Source organism: Sinocyclocheilus anshuiensis, unplaced genomic scaffold (genome assembly GCF_001515605.1).
Source record: "Sinocyclocheilus anshuiensis isolate Anshui unplaced genomic scaffold, SAMN03320099.WGS_v1.1 scaffold200, whole genome shotgun sequence".
Lineage (NCBI taxonomy): Eukaryota > Metazoa > Chordata > Actinopteri > Cypriniformes > Cyprinidae > Sinocyclocheilus > Sinocyclocheilus anshuiensis.
In genome coordinates this window covers 908,832-933,358 of record NW_015558595.1, presented here as the reverse complement: position 1 = coordinate 933,358, position 24,527 = coordinate 908,832, and the positions used below count along the sequence as shown (strand labels likewise).

The window sequence follows — 24,527 nt, the reverse complement described above, 5'->3', positions numbered from 1 at the left end:
AGTTGTGTATCTGCGTGAGTGTGTGCCTCTGAAATGCTACACCAGCCCTTACAGCTGGGCCGCATCTGCAACGCTGCTCTTTCCTCAAGCGTAAAATTAGCCAGCAAACTCTTAAACATGGAGTCATTCTTGACCGCTTTGTTTTGCGATAATGGAAGCTACATTTATTAGTTTAGTTCCATTTTTTAAATGCATTTTTACTAAAATGAAACTCATCTCTCCAACTTTCAGGGGGCCCATGCAGATATATATCTGTGGATCTTAACTATATATGCAATCAATTGTGAACACTTTTAAAGACTTTAAATATTCAATACAAATTCAGGGACAAATTATAAGACAAAATGTGAATGGCTACACACACAAAAAAAGACATAAAAACAAAAACCCTGACGTAAAGTAAGATCTAAAGTAGTCAATTAAAGCAAGAGTTTCTTCACATGAATGTTTATTGATGATAATTGACCGCTACACTGTTGAACTGAGTGAGAAACCACCCCTCCACACAGATGTGGGAAACTCAGTAGGGGTGTTGGGTTTGGGTGGGGATCTGGTGTGGAAGGGGGGACTCTGAGCCCTGCCTTGGCCAATGGGGCATGGTCATTAGGGTTGACCAGTGTGGGCCCCGGCATATAAGAAGGGCCATATGGCACCAGAGAAACCACATCACTCAGAGGTCGCCCCCTTACAGATATCTACATCTACACAAATCTAACCAATCATGGACGTATTCTCTACATCCCAGATCTTCTACGACAGCACCTGTGCCTCGTCGCCTGAAGCTTTGGAGTTCGGCCCCGGAGGAGAACTGGCGGGGTCTGAAGAGGACGAGCACGTCCGGGTCCCCGGGGCCCCACACCAGCCAGGTCACTGTCTGCAATGGGCCTGCAAAGCTTGTAAGCGCAAAGCCAGCACGGTGGACCGCCGGAGAGCCGCCACTATGAGGGAGCGCCGCAGGCTGAAGAAGGTGAACCATGCGTTTGAGGCACTACGGCGCTGCACCTCGACGAACCCCAGTCAGCGTCTTCCCAAGGTGGAGATCCTGAGGAACGCCATCCAGTACATCGAGAGCCTTCAGGAGCTCCTCAGGGAACAAGTGGAGAACTACTACAGCCTGCCAATGGAAAGCAGCTCTGAGCCCGCCAGCCCCTCCTCAAGCTGTTCTGAAAGCATGGTAAATATTACTCTCTTACTCTTCAAGTCATACTGTGGGGTTTCGATGGATTGACATTATACTGAAGATCTGTCAAACCTAAAATACTCCCGTTTCCTCTCCTAGAGGGAGTTTTCCAAAGGTCAGGGCCCAAATGCACAGAAAATCCTTTTGAATGTTGATCTTTAAGGGATTCCATCTTTTTATGTATCTAGACAAGGTCTGTGTCCTTGTCTGTCTATGTTTTAGTCTTCATGTTTTATCTCAATAGCATCCATCAAATGGAGTCAGGGATGCCTCAGTCTCAGCATGACAACAATAAATTGCTGCCCACATCTGTCTCTTTTTATACGCTAAGATATAAGCTTACTGCTTTTTATCAGGGAACTTCTACAGTATATGTGGCACATTGCAACATATAGTATTGATTTTTGGCTAAAAAATTAATAGAGTTTATTAAATCATCTTTGTTGTGTCTGTTTCAATGCTCAGTCAACCTACAATATGCTATATATGTTAAAGACACCCAAATTGTCACTGTTTGCTTCTCAATACATGTTTGCTAATGACACTAAGATGCATTTTGCTAGCACTGATAGCATTTATGTTTATATTATTTACATAAATTTGGCATATTCTTTGATTTGGACCTTACAGTTTAGAAAAAGCTGCATAGTTTTGCTAATTTAGCTTGGTGTTAATCATTCGGCTAATTATTTGTTGACCAGGAAAGGTCTTCTAGACTCAATTGTTCTGAATTAGCTATGATACAAATAGTAATTGAGATGTTACCACATCAAGCACATTTTTAGATTGACTGACAAAGCATTTTTGTTAATTAACTTTTATGTAACCAGGAAAAAAGTCTCACTGGGATTAAAATCTCTACTGCAAGAGTGACATTGACATTTATATTACACTCTCAGAAAAAAAGGTACAAAAGCTGTCATTAGGGCGGTACCTTATTTTTGTACCTTTTAGGTACTAATATGTACACTTTAGGTACTAATATGTACCTTTAAGGTACCAATATAGACTCTTTAGGTAAAAAGGTGTGCCTTTTGAAAAGTTACTGCCCCAGTGACAACTTTTGTACCTTTTTTTCTGAGAGTATAGAGACTTCGAACCATTTGTTGACAAGGATAAGCCTTCCAGATGTAAATGTTCGGAGTTAGTTAGTTTGTAAACTTTTAATCAGGTAGAAAATTCACTGAGATTAAAATGTCTTTTGCAAATGTGACCTGGCCAAGAAGGCTGCAGAGTTCAAACAGCAATGCTACAAACAATGTGAGATGTTGGTTCACAAAACATTTCTGACAAAATCTCAGTACAGGGTTTAAGAATGGAGGATATAGTGATGGCTTTCCCACTGGACTCTTAATAGCCTTAATAAAGCCTCAGTAAATCCATCCAACAGAGACTGGCAGGAAAGTGACGGCCGTACCGCATTCTTGACTGACTGCATGAACTGCGCTGCTGCCAGGATTTTCTGCAGATTTACTCAGAGAAAGTGTCATCTTGCACAAACTGGTGTGGCTTCCACTGACTCAGTCAATTCGCCATGCCTGAAGCCCAACATAGCGTGGGAGTCCCTCGCAAAGTAACCAGCTTGTGAAAGAAAGAGATCCAGTGAAGTGCACAGACTATGCAGTGCTGCACAAGTTGTTGTAGAGGAAGAAAACCAATCCATGTCACATGTAAATCATGTTCACTGCTTTATAATTATGTATGCTGATGGAACTTTTTGTGTTCTACACTTTAGGTTGACTGCAACAGTCCTGTATGGCCTCAGATGAATCCAAACTTTGGGAATAACTACAACTTTGAAGCACAAAATGGTAAGAAATAAGATCATTAAGTCTTTGTAAAGTCTTTGTGTTTGTCACTAATGATGCCATTTCCTCTTTCTTCATTAATCCAGCTAGCGCAGTGGACAGAACTCCAGGAGCGTCCAGTTTGCAGTGTCTGTCCAGCATCGTGGACAGGCTGTCTTCTGTAGATACGGGAGTTGCAGTGGGAATGAGGAACATGGTTGCTCTCTCTCCGACTGGAAGTGATTCCCAGTGCAGTTCTCCAGACAGACCCAGCAACAGACCAGTCTACCACGTCCTGTGAGAGGGAGGGAGTGAGACACTCCGGCCTGGTTATCTGCTTCCACAGAACGCTCTGCAGAATCTGAATGCCTGTCATTCACATTGCATGTTTATTTATGAAGTATTTTGGATAATTTGATAATGCTTTCAGATAACAATAAGAATTTAGTCATTGCAAACCTCCATTCAGCACAAAGATTTGCCTCAAAATCATGGCTAAAAATGCAAAACAAATCTTTACATTCTGTGTGGGCCTGGTTATAATTTGGTTTATGTGCTCGTGCTTTATATGGTCATGGCTTAAAAAAGCCATACTATCCATTAAAAATATGTCAATGTATAGACAATGGATCTTTTTACCATGTTGACTGACTGTACCGCTGAACTGCATTGAAACTGGTTTTATTTATCAATAATCATCGTTGAGGTACTTAGTAAATGCTGTTTTTTAATATTAGCCTACTTAATGTTATCCACGACCTACCATTCTCTGTGTTGTAAATAAGATTGTACATAATTTAAAAGACTGCTATTGTATTCATGTAATGTTGTTTCTGTCATATTTAATGAACATTCTTGCATAAAATGACTTTTTCCACAATAATAAATTTCACAAAAATTGTATTTAATTATACCATTTGTCACTATTTGACTTGAAATGAGGAATATAATCCTCGGGTGTTTTTGAAATGCGTCTATCCGTAAATATTGACTGCAGCTCTGTCCCAATTATACGGCATTTGTCTGCTGCTAGAAAGTCATGCCAGAGGAGGACAGTTGATAGTGTGATGAGTTGGATGTTGAAAACAGAGAGAGAAAGAGAGGAAATGAGCTCGGTGTGCCTGTTTGCTTAATGTAACAAATGTTACACATCATTCACACCTTCTTAATACCATTGTCATGAACAAATGGCCACATGCTGACACTTCAAGGTGCTGTGTGTGCGGGTAAAAGAGAGAGAGAAAGAGTCTTTGCACAAAAGAACATTAGCTATTAGTTTAGTTTCATTTGAAGCCCACAATATTGGGTAATGTTAAATCAGATGGTTTGTGTGTGCAAACGTAGCTTTTTTTTGTTTGTCATGTCAATATATATTTATGGGCCCATCATATACAGTATGATCAAAGGTAAAACTTAATCAAATTTGAATGAATTAAAATAGAAGTGCTCAGAGACCGAAATTAATTAAACTTAGATAATAAAAATGTATAAATAAAAGCGTTATTGTCACAAAGCAAGGCCAGACACAACAGGTAAGTGCAAATCAGGATGGTTTATTGAGGAGATCGTGGAACAGTTTCCAAGGAGTCGTTGGAGGATCGTGGGAGGAACAGCAGGTAATTCGTTCTAGGAGAATTTGGCAGAGAGAGTCCAGAGAAGTTCGTAGGAGTGAACGGTAGACCGGACAGTGAGTGACTGTGCTGTGTGTGTATTTGTAGTGTGGCTTGATTGGTGACAGCAGGTGCGGGTGATCAGAACTCAGGTGACTGTGATCGGGTAATTATCCTGGATGGTGACTGAAGTGACTGTGATGAATCCCTGACAGTTATAATGTGAATCTTTGTATTTTATCTGTAAATACTACTGCTATTCAATAAAAAGAACATCAGCAAACAGACTCAGACTTCAATAGTGACATAAGATCATATGTAAATGAAATGGAAAAAATGGAAAATACATCTTTAACTTTAAATCGCAGAGTGATTTTTAAATCTGTGAAAAGTAAAATAAAACTAGTAAAATACAACAGTATTTTATTTTTGTTTTTGTTAGTGAATCAAATAGAGAAACACTTAACCTTGAAGTAAAAAAAAAAAACTAGAACCCTCATTAAAGTAGTTACTTTCACATTATAAAAGATGCCTATTCAGCCAAATTTTCTCTTGTAAAGAGATTCAGTAATGCATTAGAGGATCTTTCACTGAGAGTCTTTCAAACACTTTAAGTACAGTAGATTCAATTTCAGTAAGCAATCCTGTCGCCCACCTGGCTATAACTCCAAATGCAACGCAGGAAATATCCATGGCTAAAGCTACTATAATCCATTAAATTACTCATATATTGAATTTATTATTAAGCCTTTAAAAGATTTGAACCTTCCATGGATTGAATAGCATAGTATCATAGCATGCTCTGACTGCAGTTAAAAGCTTTTCACTGTAGGCCATAAAAGGGAACTGTTCCCACTTTTAGTGTGCATTTCATTCTTAAAGTCATATTCTGTATTGTGCCAATATCGTAATGTCGTGACAAAAAATATATTGAACATTACACTGTGTTTCCCTAGAAAAAATATATAGTTCACTGAACCCTCGTTGACCTTTTTTTGACAACAATGCACTAGTAACCTTTGGCCACCAGAGTGCAGTACTTTCTCAGATGCATTTACTCTGGTAGCCAAAGACCTCCTGTGCGCTGTCAGCTTTCAATATCTCACGCTTTGGTAAACAAAACGCTGTATTCAAGTTTGTAGGGAAGAAAACTTTTTAAAGTAAGATTTCCTTTTATCAGTAGCCTATATTAGTGTGACAACTGTTGACTGATATCAACAGGTTATTAGAAGCAGTAACTCTTCACCTGCACTTGTTTTACAAATACATTTTGTTGTAGCAATCTCATCTTTTTCTAGAAGAGAAAAAAATAGTAATTGGGCAATTTATACAATAAAGGGAAAAAAAAAAACATTTAATTTTATTATGTACACAAAACTGCTATTCCAATAAAATCAGTCCCAGACTGTCAATCTGTGCATTAGTGGTAGAGATTTTCAGTGACACTGCAGGTTACCTCAGTAGGTGGTGGAGACGATTCATTGTGTACACTCTTAAAAATAAAGGTGCTTCACGATGCCATAGAAGAACCTTTTTGTCTAAATGGTTCCATAAAGAACCTTTAACATCTGAAGAACCTTTCTGTTTCACAAAAGTTTCTTTGGGGCGAAAGAAGGTTCTTCAGATTATACAAAGGTAAGAAAGAGACGGTTCTTTAAAGAACCTTTGACTGAATGGTTCTTTGTGGAACCAAAAATGGTTCTTCTATGGCATCGCTTGAAGAACCTTTTGAAGCACCTTTATTTTTAAGAATGTAGGAACGAGTCATTGAATCACTCAAATAAATGATTCGTTTCGGAGACACAATGGTTGATTTTTCTTTGGCTTCGTCTGTCTTCGACAGTCTGTCTTCCAAAATTGAGACAACATTGTGTCTAAAATGTAAGTTTCTCTATATTAACTTATTATTCATCGGACTGTTGTAGAAAAGCACTATGTTGTTGTATCACGCTCATATAAGAGAGTGCTGAGGCCCGTTTCAGAAAGGAGCTTACCTGAAAAGTATGTTACTCAGAGTTTCCCATCTCAGGGTAAGTCAACTCAGAGTTCAAGTTTCAACTCAGAGATGGTTGAACCTCCTTCCTTATTTAAACGGGCCCCAGGACATTTCAATCATATGTGGCTGTTTGAAATCTGAATGGCATTAAGCTTTTCACTGTAGGCCATAAAAGGGAACTGTTCCCACTTTTAGTGTGCATTTCATTCTTAAAGTCATATTCTGTATTGTGCCAATATCGTAATGTCGTGACAAAAAATATATTGAACATTACACTGTGTTTCCCTAGAAAAAATATATAGTTCACTGAACCCTCGTTGACCTTTTTTTGACAACAATGCACTAGTAACCTTTGGCCACCAGAGTGCAGTACTTTCTCAGATGCATTTACTCTGGTAGCCAAAGACCTCCTGTGCGCTGTCAGCTTTCAATATCTCACGCTTTGGTAAACAAAACGCTGTATTCAAGTTTGTAGGGAAGAAAACTTTTTAAAGTAAGATTTCCTTTTATCAGTAGCCTATATTAGTGTGACAACTGTTGACTGATATCAACAGGTTATTAGAAGCAGTAACTCTTCACCTGCACTTGTTTTACAAATACATTTTGTTGTAGCAATCTCATCTTTTTCTAGAAGAGAAAAAAATAGTAATTGGGCAATTTATACAATAAAGGGAAAAAAAAAAACATTTAATTTTATTATGTACACAAAACTGCTATTCCAATAAAATCAGTCCCAGACTGTCAATCTGTGCATTAGTGGTAGAGATTTTCAGTGACACTGCAGGTTACCTCAGTAGGTGGTGGAGACGATTCATTGTGTACACTCTTAAAAATAAAGGTGCTTCACGATGCCATAGAAGAACCTTTTTGTCTAAATGGTTCCATAAAGAACCTTTAACATCTGAAGAACCTTTCTGTTTCACAAAAGTTTCTTTGGGGCGAAAGAAGGTTCTTCAGATTATACAAAGGTAAGAAAGAGACGGTTCTTTAAAGAACCTTTGACTGAATGGTTCTTTGTGGAACCAAAAATGGTTCTTCTATGGCATCGCTTGAAGAACCTTTTGAAGCACCTTTATTTTTAAGAATGTAGGAACGAGTCATTGAATCACTCAAATAAATGATTCGTTTCGGAGACACAATGGTTGATTTTTCTTTGGCTTCGTCTGTCTTCGACAGTCTGTCTTCCAAAATTGAGACAACATTGTGTCTAAAATGTAAGTTTCTCTATATTAACTTATTATTCATCGGACTGTTGTAGAAAAGCACTATGTTGTTGTATCACGCTCATATAAGAGAGTGCTGAGGCCCGTTTCAGAAAGGAGCTTACCTGAAAAGTATGTTACTCAGAGTTTCCCATCTCAGGGTAAGTCAACTCAGAGTTCAAGTTTCAACTCAGAGATGGTTGAACCTCCTTCCTTATTTAAACGGGCCCCAGGACATTTCAATCATATGTGGCTGTTTGAAATCTGAATGGCATTTTGATAACAGTAAAATATACTCAAAAATCAGATTGTTACAGAAAAAAAGAAATCGGCTAAAGACTTCTTGCGTTTTTGATCCAAATTTATTTCGACTGTTTATTTTGACAGTTTGCCATTTCGTGTTAAAATAAAATTAAACAAAATAAATAAATAAATACAATGTTTGTTTTTTTGTTTGTGAAATAAATGACCTCTGTGCTCCTAATGAATCGCATTCTGTTGTTCGGATACTTTGCTTTGGAATGACCGAAATAACCTTTTTATAGCCATGTCCTTCCCGCGAAAATGCTGTTTGAAATGTACCTAACTGTTACATCTAGCTGCTGATATTCAGAATGACAGCACTGTTGCTCATGAACTGTTGCTTAAAGGGGTCATATGATGCGATTTCAATTTTTCCTTTCTCTTTGGAGTGTTACAAGCTCTTGGTGCATAAAGAAGATCTGTAAAGTTGCAAAGACTAAAGTCTCAAATCCAAAGAGATATTCTTTATAAAAGTTAAGACTTGTCCACGCCCTCCTAAAACACCTCGTTTAAACACGCCCCCACATGTCTACGTCACTGTGTGGGAAGATTTGCATAACGCCGCCCAAATGTTCACACAAAGAAAGAAGGCTAACTTTTATTCTCGCTGTTGTGCCGCTGCCATGTCGTGGAGATGCTGTGTGTTTCGTTGTGAAAGCAAAACTACTTTGTTTGGTCTTCCAAAAGAGGACACGACTAGAAATCAGTGGTTAAGTTGTATTTACAACACTGTTCCAGAACAGTTCAACCCAAATATTCAAATGTGTGCAGCGCATTTTATGGAGGATGGATGAGGACTGTTTCCTGAACCAGTAGCCTAATGCGTCTGTGGCACAAAGGCTGTTTCACAAAGTTTGGGCAGTTCCAACTTTGCAAGGACAGTCTGGCGCTTCTGACTCACAGCCTGTAAGTATGTTTTTATATTTAAATAATTTGCCACTGATGATTCAAACACGAGTTTTGAGCAGTGTAGAGTAGCGCTTGTTGTTTGTTGTTTCTCCGATCGCAAATGCAGACATGGTTTTATGTTTACGCGGCGCTATGCAACGCAACGCGTAAAAAGACAGTATAAGTCATTATAATCCGTAATTATGTCCCCACTGGATGCAACAAATGCCTCGTTTGTAATGGGTTTTATTGGTTTTGTCTCGTCTAGTGATGTCCGGATCGCGAACGAATTGTTCTATTTAACTGGATCTTTTTAGTGAACCGGTCGAACCAGTTCACCAAATCGAACTGAATAGTTTGAAATGCTTCGCGTCTCCAGTATGCACTAATCCACAAATTACTTGAGTTATTCGGTTTATAAACGTGCCTGACACTCCCTCTGACGCGAAATAGCGGGGCATAGAGGAGAAACAATAATGTACATTATATGGAAAATAATGTGTTTTTTTAACCTTAAACCGCATAAACACATTTAATTACACCAAATACACAAAATAATGTTATTTTTAGCAGCATCATATGACCTCTTTAAATACATAAGACAGGGATTCACCACTTTTTTTGACCAATGTTTTTCCATAAGCATCACATGATATATCTAGTTGTTTATTACTTTTTTAGACATTTGTCTGCCAATTTGAATGTCAAGTGTCAATTTTCGGTATGAATAAGTCATGACATTTGTGTAAAAATCTCAATTAGACAAACAATAATAATAACAGGCGGAGAGACTAGTAATATGAATGTGATTTAATGGACAATTAATATTATGATCCCTTCCCCCCCTTGAGGAAGACCATTTTGTCTTCAACAGCGACATTTGCAGTCCTTTGACTGATTCTGTCATGCTGACTGGATTTGACTCAACACAAATCCTCGCCAAAACCTATATATAATGAAATATTTTAGAGCAAAACACAACTTTATTATTAAAATAGTGTACATTTCCTTGACTTATATAGGCCTATAAATCACATTTTTTAAATTCATTGAGATTTGCAGGTGATGAGGCAAATCAGACATGAAGGATTTAATGGGGTTTTAATTATTCATGTTTTATCTAGCTCAACACTGAGATAAAAACAAAAGTGTCCTGATCTGCTGAAATTTATGTTGCACGCTTTAGATGTATCTGATTTAAAATTCACCAGACCTACAGTTCCAAGTGCAAATCCACTTTGATTTAGGTAAATCAATGTACCGCCGTGGGCGTACTTTTCCCAGTGCTAAATAAATTATATTAAAAAGGTCCTAGTTAGAGGTTTTACCAATGTATTTAATCTGTTGTTGTCAGGATTTTGCTCAGCTGTGTGGATTTTCTGCCAAATAATGTTACATTGACAGTATTTATGAGCATTATGTTTGTTTAGTCTTTTAGCACAGATTTGAGAAATTAAAAAGCACATTTAACAACTGGATCACATCAGTAATGTGTACATATCCTGGTGCTCTTTTCCATAAACTTCTCCCATGTAGTTTCAATGTTATTTCAGTAATTTCAGTGGAAATGTAGAAAAATATATTTATTGGCTCAACTCTCAAAATATAAGAGTAGTATATTTTTAGCTGACTTGCCAGATTATACATGGTAATTCAGTGTTTATAAAAAAACAACAATAATACTCATAAGAAAATAATACAACTAATTTTACCCCTAACAACAATATAATATGCACAAAGGAGGGATGAGCTGCTGGGTTAATGAATATTAATCCTGTTGTGTAGGTGAGTAGAAATATATTGTGCTCAACTTATTCTCTTATTGTAAAAGAATTATACTGCACAAGCGAGAGACCTTCGACCTCTGTTAAACACATCAACTGGTCATTTCTATGGATAAAACTGAATATTTTCCCATCTTTTCTTACTTTTGCATCAGTTTACGAATGCAAAACTTTAACATTTTCTGAAGACTTACCCTAACTCAAAACACATATTCTGAAGAAAATGTTAGTACTGAAAAACATTCCGGCTCAATGAACAAAGAAAGTCTAGCGGGAATACTTAACTTTCTGCAGGTTACATCATTACGCAAGTAGGTGGCGACAAGTGGCTTTGTGTGTATTGTGTGTATCACTTTGTGTGTATCGAGTGAGTCACTGAATCGTTCACTCAATCGCTTTGTTTAAAGCTACTGATTCATTTAGGAACGACGCACCACTAACACAATTAAACAGATTCTGCTGTGGTTTAATTTGCAGCTATTTTTGCTGACAGAGCAAAAACGGACTAACGGTATGTGTTTAAAATGTAAGTTACTTGATTTTATCTTTTTCTTTATTGAATTGTGTTGATTTATTGTTGCAATATGCAGTTGCTAAGGTGTTCTAAGTTGTTGTTAGCATGTTCCTATGCGTTTGCTATAGGATGTTCTGAATGGTAGGTAGTTCAGAAACAAAGATTCGAAGCTTTGCATACACGCACATATATTTATTTATACAAATATATAATGTATAACAATTGCATATCACTTGGTATTTTTTTCGCTGTATAATAATATCAGCTTGTTCAACCTCAAAAATGCAAGTCATTAATAAGAAAGTTTGTAAGTAAACATATAAAAGGGAAGAGAATCCATTGAAATGAATTGATTGATAATCAAGGATCAAATCACCTTCACAGCTTGGAGTGATTTTGTCTATTAGGATGACACGCTTACATGTTACCCACAGTCTAAGATTACTCAAAAACCGACCAACAAAGGAACTAATTTAAGTATCTACCAAAGTCCTACGTCAGGAAAACCATCAAATCAAATTACAATAACACATACAATATTACCTTTGATTACTGGTGGTCTTCAACTACTTGCTGATTTACAGTTTTGCTTCTATAAGACTTTAACTAACAGTACAACTACAGCACTGCAATGGATAGACAGCTTGTGTTGAGGGAATGAAGCTGTGAAGTAAACAGGTTCATTTATTTATGAAGTAAATAAATAAAAACAAAATGCAGTGGCTTAATGCTTGCTTTTTAAATTGATTGTCAAAACAGGACAATGTTACAATGTTTCTAGTGAAGGAGATGGTTGGTTATGTGAAATAGAACATGATACAGACCACAATTAATAATCTTTCAAGCCTCTGAGATGATAAACTTGAAAATAGAACTTTAAAATAACAAAATACTATAATGATGTACCTCCATTTGTAGATATCATGTATCTGTGTTTGACATTCCGTTTGTCCTCACAGTAAATCATATCATAATATCATGTCTGAACTATATAAATGTCTGAACTTAAAAAGAATATTTCTGAATTAGAATTAATTTCAGTAGTGACATCACAACCATAAAACCGCATCAAAACTCTACAGCTGTCATGAATGCATGACCTGTTAAAGGTGTAGTGTGTCATTTCTGTGCCACAAAACACAATTGTGAAAATAAGTTCTGTTTCCAAATATTTCTGCTATTGGTTTCCAAACATGAAGTCCTGCCCCAAACTCATGCTACTGGATGGATGCACAAACAAACAAACTGTGCAATGTTTTGATATACCAATGCAGTGCTTACACTTTTTACTTCTGAGAAAATGTATGCAACAATGACACACTTTACCTTTAAATATATGTTATATATATATATATATATATATATATAACAAATGTTCAAGATAATCTCTGTCAATGGCACTGTGATACAGTGATCTCATGAGAACATTTTGTGCAAATGATGTTATGGTTTAGTCTGACTTTTTTCACATGGTGCATAAGATACCATATTTGAAGTAACTTTATGCTCTTAAGATTAATTTCCATGCCTAAAATTAACTTTTTAGCCATAATTTGAAAGTAGAATGTGACAAAACAAGTGTTATTGCTAAATCTACTTTCTTTACAAAATATTATTTGCTACAATACGGTATAAAATACCTCAGTGTTATCCAATCAAGGACGACTGACATAAAAAGCGCTTTCTATTCACAGAGACACCAGCACCAAAAGAACCCTTCTAAAAGTTACTGTACAGCGCTGTGGAAACAAAAATATAACAAACGTAAAAACAAATCATTGAATGCTTTAGAAATGTTGAGAACACGCATTATCACAAAACTACAAGAGGGACTTTTTAAGAGGGTCAAAACTTGTAATTGGTTCCGGACAACTGAAATATGAACAAGTGTAAAACCATGTATTCAGTGCTAGCCTTCCTCTATGCCATCATGTACATTTTTCCAAGCACCAATTTGGAACACATATCATGGAGTTTTCAACCTTTTTGAGTTGTAGGTAGTTGACTGAAAGAGGATAGTCTTCACTGGAGAACAGTAAGGGTCCTCTTCTGAGATCTCTTGGACCTCCTTATGACTGTGAGTGAGTGTATGCCAGTCTCACCCAGTGTCCTCTACTTTTTCTTCTTTTGGAATAGCCTGTGAAAAACCGAAAGGACAAAAGCTGAGAGACAAGTTGAAAGGGACAGTCAAAATGTTTGTTGGTATTTTTGGCTATTTACTTTATAACACGTAATGTAACAGGCTGGACCACTATGGCCCAATGTCTCAAGGGCAAGTACCAGTGTTGTAGTCAAGACTAGCTAATTTGGCTGAAAACTGAGTACAGTAGGTTGAATCTGATTCAAGATAGAGACTAGAAGAGTCAAGGCCAAATGCTACAGAGTCTATGACAAGACCAAGACCATAAACATCTGGTCTTGGACTCAAACTTGAGATGGGCTTGAAACTCCAAGTTGAGCAACACAAAAGGTGGCATCACATGTATCCTCCGCAGACAAGGCATTTCCAGAATGCAGTATGACAAACACTGAAGACTTGAACATATTATACGTTTTCTGCTGATAAAGTTCCATATTTATTTGTTGGCAGGTCATATAAAGATCACCTATACGTTTTGGCCCATTTTATATTATTTTTGCCACATGCTTTTTATTTGTTTCACAGAGATCTTTTCACGTATGAGACCTCTTTTTTAAGCAAGGAAAAATCACATTTTGGATGGTTCCTACAGCATATTTTTAGAGTAGGGTCTACATCAGTTTCCTCCAAGGTCCCCCATTGTTAAAGTCAATACATGCAGACCTCTGAAACCCCCAACAAGCTAAGATATTTCCTCTTGTACTTCTACTGAAATAACAAAAACGCAAGAAACTACAATTTAAATCCATTGTCTGCATTTTGCTCTCTACAATTGAACTTGAACTGATCTTATTTGTTTTTCACATGTATGTGTGTGATTCAGGTATACCCTGAATCAAAATGACAAAATGTCCCCATAAAGATGGCAATATCCAAAATCCTTGTCCTTGTAGGGATATTTTTTGGTCCCCATGAGGAAACAAGCTTATGAATCATACATAATGACGTATTTTGAAAATCTAAAAATGCCTTTTTTTGTGTGAGGGATAGGTTTAGGTGTTGGGTTAGGGTAAGGGGACAGAAAATACAGTTTGTACATAATAAAAATCATTACGCCTATGGAATGTCCCCATAAAACATGGAAACCCAACATGTGTGTGTGTGGATGGTGTGGTTTAGACAGAGTGCTGTCTGGTCACTGCGGCTTTGCTGTTTAGTCGGCATGCCAGTCTTGATAGGGGATGATCTGGGCTCAGCTGAGCTCTCTTCCCATGATCCTCTTGCCCAGACATAATGTCCCAAAAATACTCAGCAGCTCACAAGCACATATGATTTTACAGCCAAGGATTTAGCCACAAGCAAGAGATAGGCTACATAAGATATTCCAGATGGCCTTTGGTGACAAGAATAAAGAGGCCAGCGCCTCTGTTAGAAGTGTATCCACACGGACGCGCTTTTGAGTTGGCACTGCTTATAGCTTCATTTTAGGCTTGGCTTGTTTCTATGGCGAGGTTACAACACTGCCAACTATACTGCTGCTTAGTGCTAAGTGTGGTGTGAGGAGGCAATGAGGCGAGAGATGGGCCGAGTATCATTAATACAAGGAGATGTGCTTTGGTCTGTCTGGAAAAGACTCTGACTAATAGAATTCTCTCAGATTGTGGAGCATTTGCAAAGACGAAAGAAATCTTGAGGAAATGAGAGTGCTGTTATTTCGGAACAGTGATAATGGAAGTGATAAAGGATGACTACTTTCTCTTTTTAATATTGAAGGGGAGATACTGTTTCAGAAGCTAATATGGGATGTGACGACATATCAATTAGCACCAAATTGAAAAAATGTCAGTACCAGAATAGAAGAAGCCTGTATGTAATAATGCATATGGAATGTACTGTATGTGTTATATATAATACATGAAATGTATGAAACATATAATAAATAAAAAGGGAATACATAATGACTTTTTACATAGTCCAGTTGTGCATTATACCTTATGTAGTCTTTACATAATCTGACCTACCTTTTCATAATGCATTGAAATTAGCATATAATATATGAACTGTTATAGGGATTGGGCAAGTTGTATCATTTTCAATGTATAATAATATAATTGTCAGTTGAGAACTGATTGTAATGAGTATAAGGCGTTAGGGATAGTTCACACAAAAATAAAAATTCAGTCATTTACTGACCTTCATGTTGTTCCAAGCCTTTATGTCTTTAATAAATACTATTGGTTCTGCAAAACTTCTCCTTTTATGTTTCACAAAGTCATACAGGTTTGAGTAACACGAGGGTTAGTAAGTTTCGAATTTTCATTGTTGGCTGAAGAATATCTGCATTATAGTCTTATAAGAAGGGATAGTTCAAAAAATTCTGTTTTCATTTATTCACCCTCATGTTGTCACAAACCTGATGCCTTTGCATGAGGAACACAAAAGAATATATTTTGAGCATTGCTGTGATCCAAACCACATTGGACCCCAGTGACATTTATTTGAATGTATACAATTTTTTTTATGAGGCATTTTTCAAAATATCTTCTTTTGTGTGCCACAGCAGAAAGAAAGTCTGCTGCATATTTAGAACAACATAAGAGTGAATAAATGATTACAGATTTTTTGGGTAAACTATCCATCAGTGAGATTTGCAGAATTAATAGGCCTGTAATAAAATAATGATTGATTTCCCATCTAAATAGTTCTTAATTTTGCCCTTAAGTGTGATCCTTCGATGTCTGGACAACTGCCTGATAAGCAAATCCCACTTATTGAGCTCAGTCTGTGAGGTCATCAGCACTTATTGCCAGCTGCTTCAGTTTCAGTAGCGGTCTGTTTTCGGAACAGCGTCCCACTGGTGACAGGCAGCATGTAGTAACTTCTCCGTGAGCTGCCCTGCTGAGGTCCTGTTACCCTTAAAGCAATGAAAAGCCTCACCTACGACATGTGGTTCTGCTGGGCGGTCAGGTTTTGCTGCTGCTGTTGTTGCATGAGGAGCTGCTGCTGCTGGCGTCTGCGGGCAGTGCGGAGCTTCTCGAACCTCGCCTCCATCTCCTCCAGGACTTTAGGGGTGTAACGCACCACCAGTTTGACTCTGTCTTTGGCTGCTTTCAGTAACTCTACAGCCTTTTCATGGTGTTCACCCTCGACGCTCTGAGAAAAAAAATTCAGCAGTCAGTTTTTCAGAGGAATCTGTGGTTGTTCATGTCATCTAATTCAAAGGACCGAAATGCAAACGTGTATCCCAAAGTTCAGTAGTTTATTGATGACTGCTGCAACTTTATTATCACCAAACTCGTAGCTTTGTCAGCTCAATGGTGATGAACATTCAATTACATTTTGGCATGAAAGAGCCATTAATTTCTTATTAGCTCAGGAACCGTAACATGTTTGGTTTAATGAGAAATTGCTTCTCAAATGCTGCCACAAAATGCTTTCCAGTCTTTGACGCAAATGAAATCAAATGGATCCTTTCTGAAGTCTTCTGTCATCTCTGAGCGAGAAAACAATGGACATTGTTTTCTATAAACTCAAATTACTCCTTCATGTAATAGAATTGTAACAAACTTGAATGATGGCAGAGAAGAGCAAAGAAACTTGCGTCAGCAGTGACTCAGAGCGCTTTATAAGAGTAGACAGCTTTTTTACTGAAAGATTCATTCGGATTCAGTCAAAGATTCATTCTCATCTGGCTCCAGTCTGACACATTTTAAACATTTACAGTGAATTTTGAAAAGATAAAGTCTTCTGACACCTGTCTTTTTCAGTTTTAGAAACAGTCCTGTCCAGTTTTATTATTTTAAAATGTCAAGTTTAGCCTAAGTAAAATGAAAGATTAGAAGACTTCAGTCTCTAATGGGTCTGAGCTGCTAAAATTGATTTATTAGCGTATCGTTCCATGGTGCAATCAGCCTTGTAGACTATTGGAAATGTCTGGTCATTGAGGAAAAAAATCATCCTTTTGCCGTAATAATCTCACTTCAGCCCAAACTGATCTTTATCGATTAAAAAGCCAGTGGGCCCTCTAGCATGAAGGCATCTTCACAGCTGAATGCATCTTGACAGCTCTACACAACTGAAAATAAAATTAATCCCCTAAAAATGATAATTTCATTTTTATTGCACAAACACTTAAAGGGATGGTTCATCCAAAAATGAAAATTCTCAAGCTATTCCAAACCTCTGTGAGTTTCTTTCTTCTGTTGAACACACACATAAAAGATATTTTGAAGAATATTGGTAAACAAACTGTTGACAGTAGCCACTGACTTCCATTATTCCATAGTATTTTATACAAGTTTGGAATAACTTGAGGGTGAGTAAATGATAACAGAATTTAAATTTTTTGGGTGAACTATCCCCTTTATTTTTTTTTCACACCTGTCAACATCATGTTAAAAAAAAAAAACCCTGATGTTCACTGGTGAAGATCCTTCCTTTGTGGATTTAGTCAAGTCAAGTCAAGTCTTAATAAGTGAGATATGCGCTGACAGGTCATTCTTTACTATGCAGTAACTTTTCATGTCCCCATCATGTATGTCTAAATATATTGGATAAGTGAACACAGAAATTAATTTTTAATAATTTTACTACTTTAGTTGTTGTGATGCTGGGTGATGTTGCCATTTTTGCCATTTCCCCAGCTTCTAATTTGGACATTTTGCAACTTATTAAGACATTAATGCTTATATAGGCAGCCATATCACCCTGTAGCCCAAGACTGGTTGCCCACTGAAGCTAAGCAGGGCTGAGCCTGGTCAGTACCTGGATGGGAGACCTCCTGGGAAAACTAGGTTGCTGCTGGAAGAGGTGTTAGTGAGGCCAGCAGGGGGTGCTCACCCTGTGGTCTGTGTGGGTCCTAACGTCCCAGTGTAGTGATGGGGACACTATACTGTCAACAAGCACCGTCCTTCGGATGAGACGTTAAACCGAGGTCCTGACTCTCTGTGGTCATTAAAAATCCCAGGATGTCGTTTGAAAAGAGTAGAGGTGTGACCTCGGCATCCTGGCCAAATTTGCCCATTGGCCTCTGATCATCATGGCCTCCTAACAATTCCCATATCTGCTGATTGGCTTCATCACTCTGTCTCCTCTCCACCAATAAGCTGGTGTGTGGTGGGCGTTCTGGCGCACTATGGCTGCCGTCACATCATCCAGGTGGATGCTGCACACTGGTGGTGGATGAGGAGATACCCCCTGACAATGTAAAGCGCTTTGAGTGCCTAGAAAAGCGCTATATAAATGTAATGAATTATTATATAGGGTTTCTCCGTGCCCTCAATCTCACTTTCCATTAATAATGTTAATAATATCAGTTTAACTAACAAATCTGTTTCTTAAAGGGATAGTTCACACAAAAATTCAAATCTGTCATCATTTACCCATCCTCAAATTGTTCCAAATCTGTGTGATTTTTGTACTTTTGCTGAACATAAAAGACAATATGTTGAAGAATGTGGGTAACCAAATAGTTGATGGTCCTCATTGATTTCCATTGTATTTTTTCCATACAATGGAAGACAATGCGGATTGTCAACTGTTTAATTACAGTTTATGTTCAAGCAGAAGAAAGAAATTCATACAGGTTTGGATCAACTTGGGAATGAGTAAATGGTGACCGAATTTTCATTTTTCGGGTGAACTATTCTTGTAATGACACCATCCATGCACTGATAAATTCTGTAATGTTTTGTGGTGTTAGATTAATTTGTCTCCAATGTTCAATCCTATTTCATTAAAGAACCAAAATTATAAAATTGTAATACATTTGAAACAAAAAAAAATTAGGGCTGTCAAAATATTTTAATCACGATTAATCACATCCAAAAATAAATTGTGATTTATCTTTTGACAGCCCTAAAAGATAACTTAATTTCGAGTTAATGCCCTCATGTCTTTTGCTTTATTTCCATCCTGTTTCCATCTAGTTTCCATCCAATTATGCATTAATTTTCTTGCTATTGTGTAAATAACATTACACTACAAGATTTAAGTCTTGTACACCTTTTTATAGAAATGTGTCCTTAAATTACACACATGCATTTTCCTTTTACAGAGTTAGAGAATAGAAAAGGTCCTTCATAACAGGAACATCCTGGCAACTCACCACTCCGTTGACGGACAGGAGTTGGTCGCCTCTCTTAAGACCGCCATGCCTCTCAGCCACGCCCCCAGGGATGATGCGGGAGATGTAGATCGGTGAGTTCTGCTCTTTTCCGCCCATCACATTGAAGCCAAGCCCCTCATCTGTCTTGGGCAGCTCCACCACCCGTGGGTGAGAATGACCCTCGCTAGCTGCAAATGCCGCCACTGTGGCCTGATAGGAACCAAAGGGTTCAAAATGTCAGTGAATGTGAAACATGACTGAGAAATAGACCAATATATCATCAAGGCTGATTAACAAAATAATATTTTGAGATGATCGGATTCGTGAACGCCATTTTCGTTGAAATATCTATAAACTGCTTGGGGATGAACAGCAATGTGTGAATTGCATGGTTTAATTCAAATTTTCTGAAGAGACACGATCACTTGATATGATATGATATGATATTGTTTTATATTTGATATGGTTATAAATATTGATAAGTGTGCGTACATGTGGTAAATGGAAGCTTAGTCTTCAGAAGACTTGGATTAATTGGCTCGATTAATGTGGATTCATTTTACAGTGTCTTTCTAAATTTTTTGAAGCTTGAAAATATTGATAGCTATAGACTTTAAATGGACAGACAGACAGAAATGATGAGAAAATATTAAAAAACTTAATTTGTGTTCTTAAAATGAAAAAAAAAAGTCTTATGAGTTTGGAACATGAAGGTGAGTGATGACAGAATTTTCATTTTTGGGTGAACAAAAACTTTAATAGGTAATGTATCTTTTCTGTTGTGATATATCAACAGACTTTGTGGCATTATTAAAACATTGCTCTGTTTGTCTGTAAATCTCAAACAGTCCAACACAGCAACATTGACTCAACCAATGGAGTGAGGTTGGAGTAGGACTATGTGTTTGTCAGACCGAGTCTTCAGAAACCCAATATTTTCATTTTTCATTCTGTTTCACATACTTCAGCTTTAAAACTTAACAGTGAGGCACATTTCAACATGGATGGTTTTGTGAGCAATGGACTACTTGCACAACTACTTCCGCGTTCCACTCAGTACAGCTCGGGAGTTTCCGGTCAGTGTTTAGCGCACCTACATTCAGACCATTTCTCATGAGAAATATTTTTATAATCAGTTAGTCATATTCTCTGCGTTAACAACCTGCTGAAATGTTCCTATGAATATATTTCTCTTCCAAATATGCATTCTGAATAATAAATAAACATATTTCCCCACTAACCTGCCGCAGTCCAGCGCTTGTCTTCACATTTTTCTCTTACTGATCATATTTCAAACCTGTTGAATTTACAGTTTTAAATGAATTTGACTGATAAAGACCCTTACGAAAAATAACCATGGTTTTACTATAGTAAAAGTGTAGAAACCATGTTTTTGGGTGTTTTTTTGAGTTGTATAACCACATTTAAATACCATGGTTAAACTATGGTTAGTGTAGCAAAACCCGGGTTAATTTGTGGTTTATTATGGTTTTATTTGTAGCAAAACCACGGCTAATTTTCATAAGAGCATTATTGCTTGTGTGCGTTGGTGGTCCTATTCCAAAGTTTAAAATGGTTGATTGAATGTACGGTAACTGCCTTAAAGAAATTTAACGATGTTAAACATTTAATTCATTTTAAACAGAAATGCGTTGACAGTGTCAGACTACTTTGAATATTCATGTTTTGGCATTGCTTACAGTGAAATGATTGTGAATGAAAAATGACACAGAATAGTGACAAACATATTTAATACAGATAAATAAAGGTTAATTCTGATCTTATTCATCAGATCTCACACACACTGCAGCGTCGCGATTACTAGTTTAGAGAGCTGACACCCTGTGGTGAAACAATCACTTATGTTAACCAGCCACTGCTTTATCAGACTGGCTTATGTTGGATTAAAACTTAAAGTTTCGTAGAGTTTGGAAAATTCTGCAAACAGTAATCATCAGAATATCTCTTCTCCTGTCTCTGAAAATGTCCGGATTTTGAAATCATCCCGCTGACTCTCATTTTAATAGGCATTTAAGTTAACTAGATGATTACGGCACATTGAAAATATACATAACCGGAAATAACTGAGCTGTATTATTTCAAAACAGAAGTGCATCACGAGGCTCAGTGCAAGTAGTCCATCGTGCATTATACCTTATGTACTGTAGTCTTTATATTGGCTAATATATAAAAACCTGCTCTCTAGATATCAGTTTCGAGCATTTAAAAAACCATAACAGTTGACATTACTAAGAACAAAGGATCTTCTTTGCATTCAAGACAACAATTTTTATTAGTTGATGGCATGAGACCCCATTCTCTTGAAGCACATTAGGGTGGATTGATATCCAAGAACCGTCAGCCTCAATATACACTTCCAATGCTACATTCTTAAAAACCAAATTAAACCGCTCCACTATGACTTAAACATATTTAATACAGATAAATAAAGGTTCATTCTGATCTTATTCATCAGATCTCACACACACTGCAGCGTCGCGATTACTAGTTTAGAGAGCTGACACCCTGTGGTGAAACAATCACTTATGTTAACCAGCCACTGCTTTATCAGACTGGCTTATGTTGGATTAAAACTTAAAGTTTCGTAGAGTTTGGAAAATTCTGCAAACAGTAATCATCAGAATATCTCTTCTCCTGTCTCTGAAAATGTCCGGATTTTGAAATCATCCCGCTGACTCTCATTTTAATAGGCATTTAAGTTAACTAGATGATTACGGCACATTGAAAATATACATAACCGGAAATAACTGAGCTGTATTATTTCAAAACAGAAGTGCATCACGAGGCTCAGTGCAAGTAGTCCATCGTGCATTATACCTTATGTACTGTAGTCTTTATATTGGCTAATATATAAAAACCTGCTCTCTAGATATCAGTTTCGAGCATTTAAAAAACCATAACAGTTGACATTACTAAGAACAAAGGATCTTCTTTGCATTCAAGACAACAATTTTTATTAGTTGATGGCATGAGACCCCATTCTCTTGAAGCACATTAGGGTGGATTGATATCCAAGAACCGTCAGCCTCAATATACACTTCCAATGCTACATTCTTAAAAACCAAATTAAACCGCTCCACTATGACTTTACAGAGGGTTTACCTTTAGATGGACTCTTTTAGACTGTGGTCTAGTCAAACTCTTGCTTTTGTGGAAGCAGATAAATTAGCACAGGTCAGGTAGTACATCCCACATAGCCTGTAAGAATATGTCAACATGTTTGTGCTGTAAATAAAAGAGAAACTGCATCCGATAACCTGCACTGCTGCCTGCATTGTTGTCTGAATTCCTCAGACTTCAGAGCTTGTTAGCCAAGCGCAACCACCAGGGGACAGAGAATGTGACGGAAGACAAAAGCACTTCCTGCTGATCCACGCTGTAGCTACAGGTGCAGCACTGTGGGGCCCCACTCATTATTAAGGCATTCACACACAGGAAACAGTGAGGAAAAAATTTTGGAGACTTTGCAAGGCACCAGATTCCCAAATGGCAAACCAAGCAGTTTTCTGATCTCGGAAACTGAAAGAACAGCACCTTCCCTGTCTGAGTGTTTGAGGAAAAAATTTTGGAGACTTTGCAAGGCACCAGATTCCCAAATGGCAAACCAAGCAGTTTTCTGATCTCGGAAACTGAAAGAACAGCACCTTCCCTGTCTGAGTGTTTCGTGTCACACTGAAAGAAATGCTGTTTGAAAGTGTTCTGCATGCAAGACGCCCTCTTCCCAGTTCCTCAACCTTCCCCAGCTACATCTTCTCTGAGGAAAAAAGAAGTAGATATATAACAAACATTTCTGAAGCCTGGACTCTTTCATTTGTTTTGTCGAATTGTAAATCAGTACACTGATCAGTACACTTCATTCCCTGTGAATAGAACACATGACCTTGGCGTTGATAGTGCCATGCTCTACTGTTTGAGTTACTGGAATGCAGGAAGTCCACCGAAAACTGAAAATCGCCTGAATAATGATAAAACCTGTCTGGTTTTATTTTTTTCATTGAAAGAAGTTTTGAAGAATCTTCACGCGACTCCATCAATAGTTACATCAGCTGTCAAGACAAAAAATAAAAAAATAAAATAAAATAAAAATGCTATTGGTTATATTTTGGCAGCTATTTGTTTATTTATTTTGTCCTACAGCATTCACCACTATTCATTTTCAGTGTATGGAAAAGAGCAGCATGAACATTTGGTCACACTATATTTTGAGGTCCAATCCTCGCTATTAACAAACCATTAACTATGACGTTTGCCTCAATAAACTCCTAATTTGCTGCTTATTAATAGTTGGTAAGGTAATTGTTAAGTTTAGGTTTTGGGTAGGATTAGGGATGTAGAATATGGTCATGCAGAACATGTGCTTTATAAGTACTAATAAACAGGCAATATGTTAATAATAGGCATGCAACTAGTTAATAGTGAGAATTGGTCCCTAAACTAAAGTGTTATCGAACATTTTTCAGAATTTTGTTTTCCACATAACAACATATGGGTTAACACAAGGGTAAGTAAAAAATGACACAATTGTAATTTGGGTGAACTAACCATTTAAAGGCACAATATGTAATTTTAGCCGCTAGAGTGCGCGTATTCAAAACAAACAAAGAAACAAAGGCGTAGTTAGACGATGCCGTGACTGAGTGTGGAATCATGGGAGTTGTCGTCTTAATCCCCACAGCCGATGCAATCCGATGGGACTCGGGCAGAAATGTTCATGGATGAGCTAATGATTTATTAACGTAGCACGAAGCGCTTACAATGTGCGCATCCAGTGTGCAGAATGATGCGCTTGAAGCAACACGGCGTCAGGCTGACTCCATGTTGCTTCAAGCGCATCATTCTGATCATCACTCTGTTATTGAGCCTTTCTTTTAACAGTTTTAATTGTTCAGTTACTGTGCACGTTAAAAACAATTTATAGTCTTTTCTACGCCTGTGTTTTGTTCTCACAGACACCCGGTAGCAAGTAACAAAACAACATTAAACTCCGGCAAGAAGATAAAGTCCTTTTTGCAAAATCATAGACATGTATTTACAAATCAAGTATAATGGGAACACA

At 37.3% G+C, this 24,527-nt stretch overlaps 2 protein-coding genes across 3 annotated transcripts in view; one reads left to right on the top strand and one right to left on the bottom strand.

The window, feature by feature from the left end:
* Positions 1–721: 721 nt before the first annotated feature.
* myf5 (myogenic factor 5) lies at positions 722–3,268 on the top strand. The gene is made up of 3 exons (XM_016475761.1): positions 722–1,174; positions 2,916–2,991; positions 3,075–3,268. Exons 1-3 carry the CDS (start codon positions 722–724, stop codon positions 3,266–3,268), a joined length of 723 nt encoding a protein of 240 aa, XP_016331247.1.
* Positions 3,269–12,632: 9,364 nt separating this feature from the next.
* lin7a (lin-7 homolog A (C. elegans)) overlaps positions 12,633–24,527 on the bottom strand; it is a 46,992-nt gene continuing 35,097 nt past the window's right edge. Inside the window, exons 4-6 of one of the 2 annotated variants that reach the window (XM_016475794.1) lie at positions 19,451–19,660; positions 16,282–16,497; positions 12,633–13,401 (exon numbers count right to left, since the gene is read on the bottom strand). In XM_016475794.1, coding sequence (XP_016331280.1) covers positions 16,282–16,497; positions 19,451–19,660 — 426 coding nt within the window. In that variant the 3' untranslated portion in view covers positions 12,633–13,401. The remainder of the gene's footprint in view (positions 13,402–16,281; positions 16,498–19,450; positions 19,661–24,527) is intronic. The other variant, XM_016475793.1, reaches the window with a different exon arrangement.

Excerpts from the sequence above, each read along its gene's own strand:
- myf5 (XM_016475761.1), top strand. The coding sequence starts at position 722 with ATGGACGTATTCTCTACATCCCAGATCTTCTACGACAGCACCTGTGCC. Across the intron at positions 1,175-2,915 it reads CAAGCTGTTCTGAAAGCATG|GTTGACTGCAACAGTCCTGT; the intron begins GTAAATATTACT and ends TCTACACTTTAG. Across the intron at positions 2,992-3,074 it reads CAACTTTGAAGCACAAAATG|CTAGCGCAGTGGACAGAACT; the intron begins GTAAGAAATAAG and ends TCATTAATCCAG.